The sequence below is a fragment of the Ogataea angusta genome (genome assembly GCF_019207475.1).
Source record: "Ogataea angusta isolate 61-244 chromosome Unknown 61-244_NODE_46_length_978_cov_95.553829, whole genome shotgun sequence".
NCBI classification, from domain to species: domain Eukaryota; kingdom Fungi; phylum Ascomycota; class Pichiomycetes; order Pichiales; family Pichiaceae; genus Ogataea; species Ogataea angusta.
Window position 1 is genome coordinate 1 of NW_025065245.1, and position 978 is coordinate 978.

The 978-nt window shown below is 49.5% G+C and overlaps 1 protein-coding gene across 1 annotated transcript; it reads left to right on the top strand.

Annotated features, from left to right (window-relative positions):
- KL928_005428 (uncharacterized protein) lies at positions 1 to 377 on the top strand (the record flags this gene model as incomplete). Its single annotated transcript, XM_043206233.1, has 1 exon — positions 84 to 377. A coding segment is annotated over one exon (294 nt), but the record flags the coding sequence as incomplete, so codon positions are not given.
- Positions 378 to 978: the final 601 nt, after the last annotated feature.

A 978-nucleotide genomic window follows, 5' to 3' on the forward strand; every position in this document is an offset into this window, starting at 1 on the left:
GTTTTTGCGCCCACCAAAAACACCCACCCGCCAGCCCCACGTCCCCCGGGCCGGCAAACGCTCGGTATAGGTCTTATTATCAGAAGGTCAAAGATGGAGTGAGGATAGTGTTTGATGAACAAGCCAGAAAAGAGCATGCAAGCACTTCGTTTACACACCATCCTCAAGCTAGTCTGCGGTCTTGCTTCAAACAAACACTGCTGTCGCTGGAATGTCTTGAGGACAATTCTTGGCTGGCAAAGACGCCACGTGGATACGTGCATGCGAAGAAAGATGTGGCCGCCAATGCTTACACGAGAGCTCTTTCGCCGGACTTCTGGGGCAAGATCAAGGTGGTCTCTCAAAACAAAATCAAACTCTTGAGACCAATATGGTGATAGTTGGAGGCGGTGGCCAACTCTGTCAGAAGAGACTAGGCAACACTTTACGGAACTACTTTGGCAGAAGCCGTTGTAATGACTACGGGTCTCTTTTTGCTGGTGACTTCACGGATTTACGGTCATGGTATGCCTCGTATCTTCAGCTGCCTGAGCGGGCTGGTACTGGTAAGGAGCCTGCCACAAGTATTCCCGCACCATTCATGCAAAAAATGGCACGGCATGGGTCTATTGTAGCTATAAAATATATACATTTGTTTCATCCTGAACTTACGGCGGTTCACCTGAATGTGAGGACACGCCATACTCCTTGCTGGTCCGTCCATGGCTACGTTGTATGAATCCGTACCATGGCATAGAGTTCTACACTTTGGGCATGGGTGACAGCTTACTATGCATGCATACCCCGTAATTCAATGTCCACTCGTACTTAGCTTCATCCTCAGTCTGGCATCAGTGCATGGGACTCCCATGTGAGTGTTTCAGATTGAACAGGCAGTGCAAGACTCGGAGCGGGACTTGAAGAGATGGAGGCGCCTCGATCTCGAGTATAGGGCCATTTATCCACTACCCTACGTAACAAACCTAAACTCGATCGAGT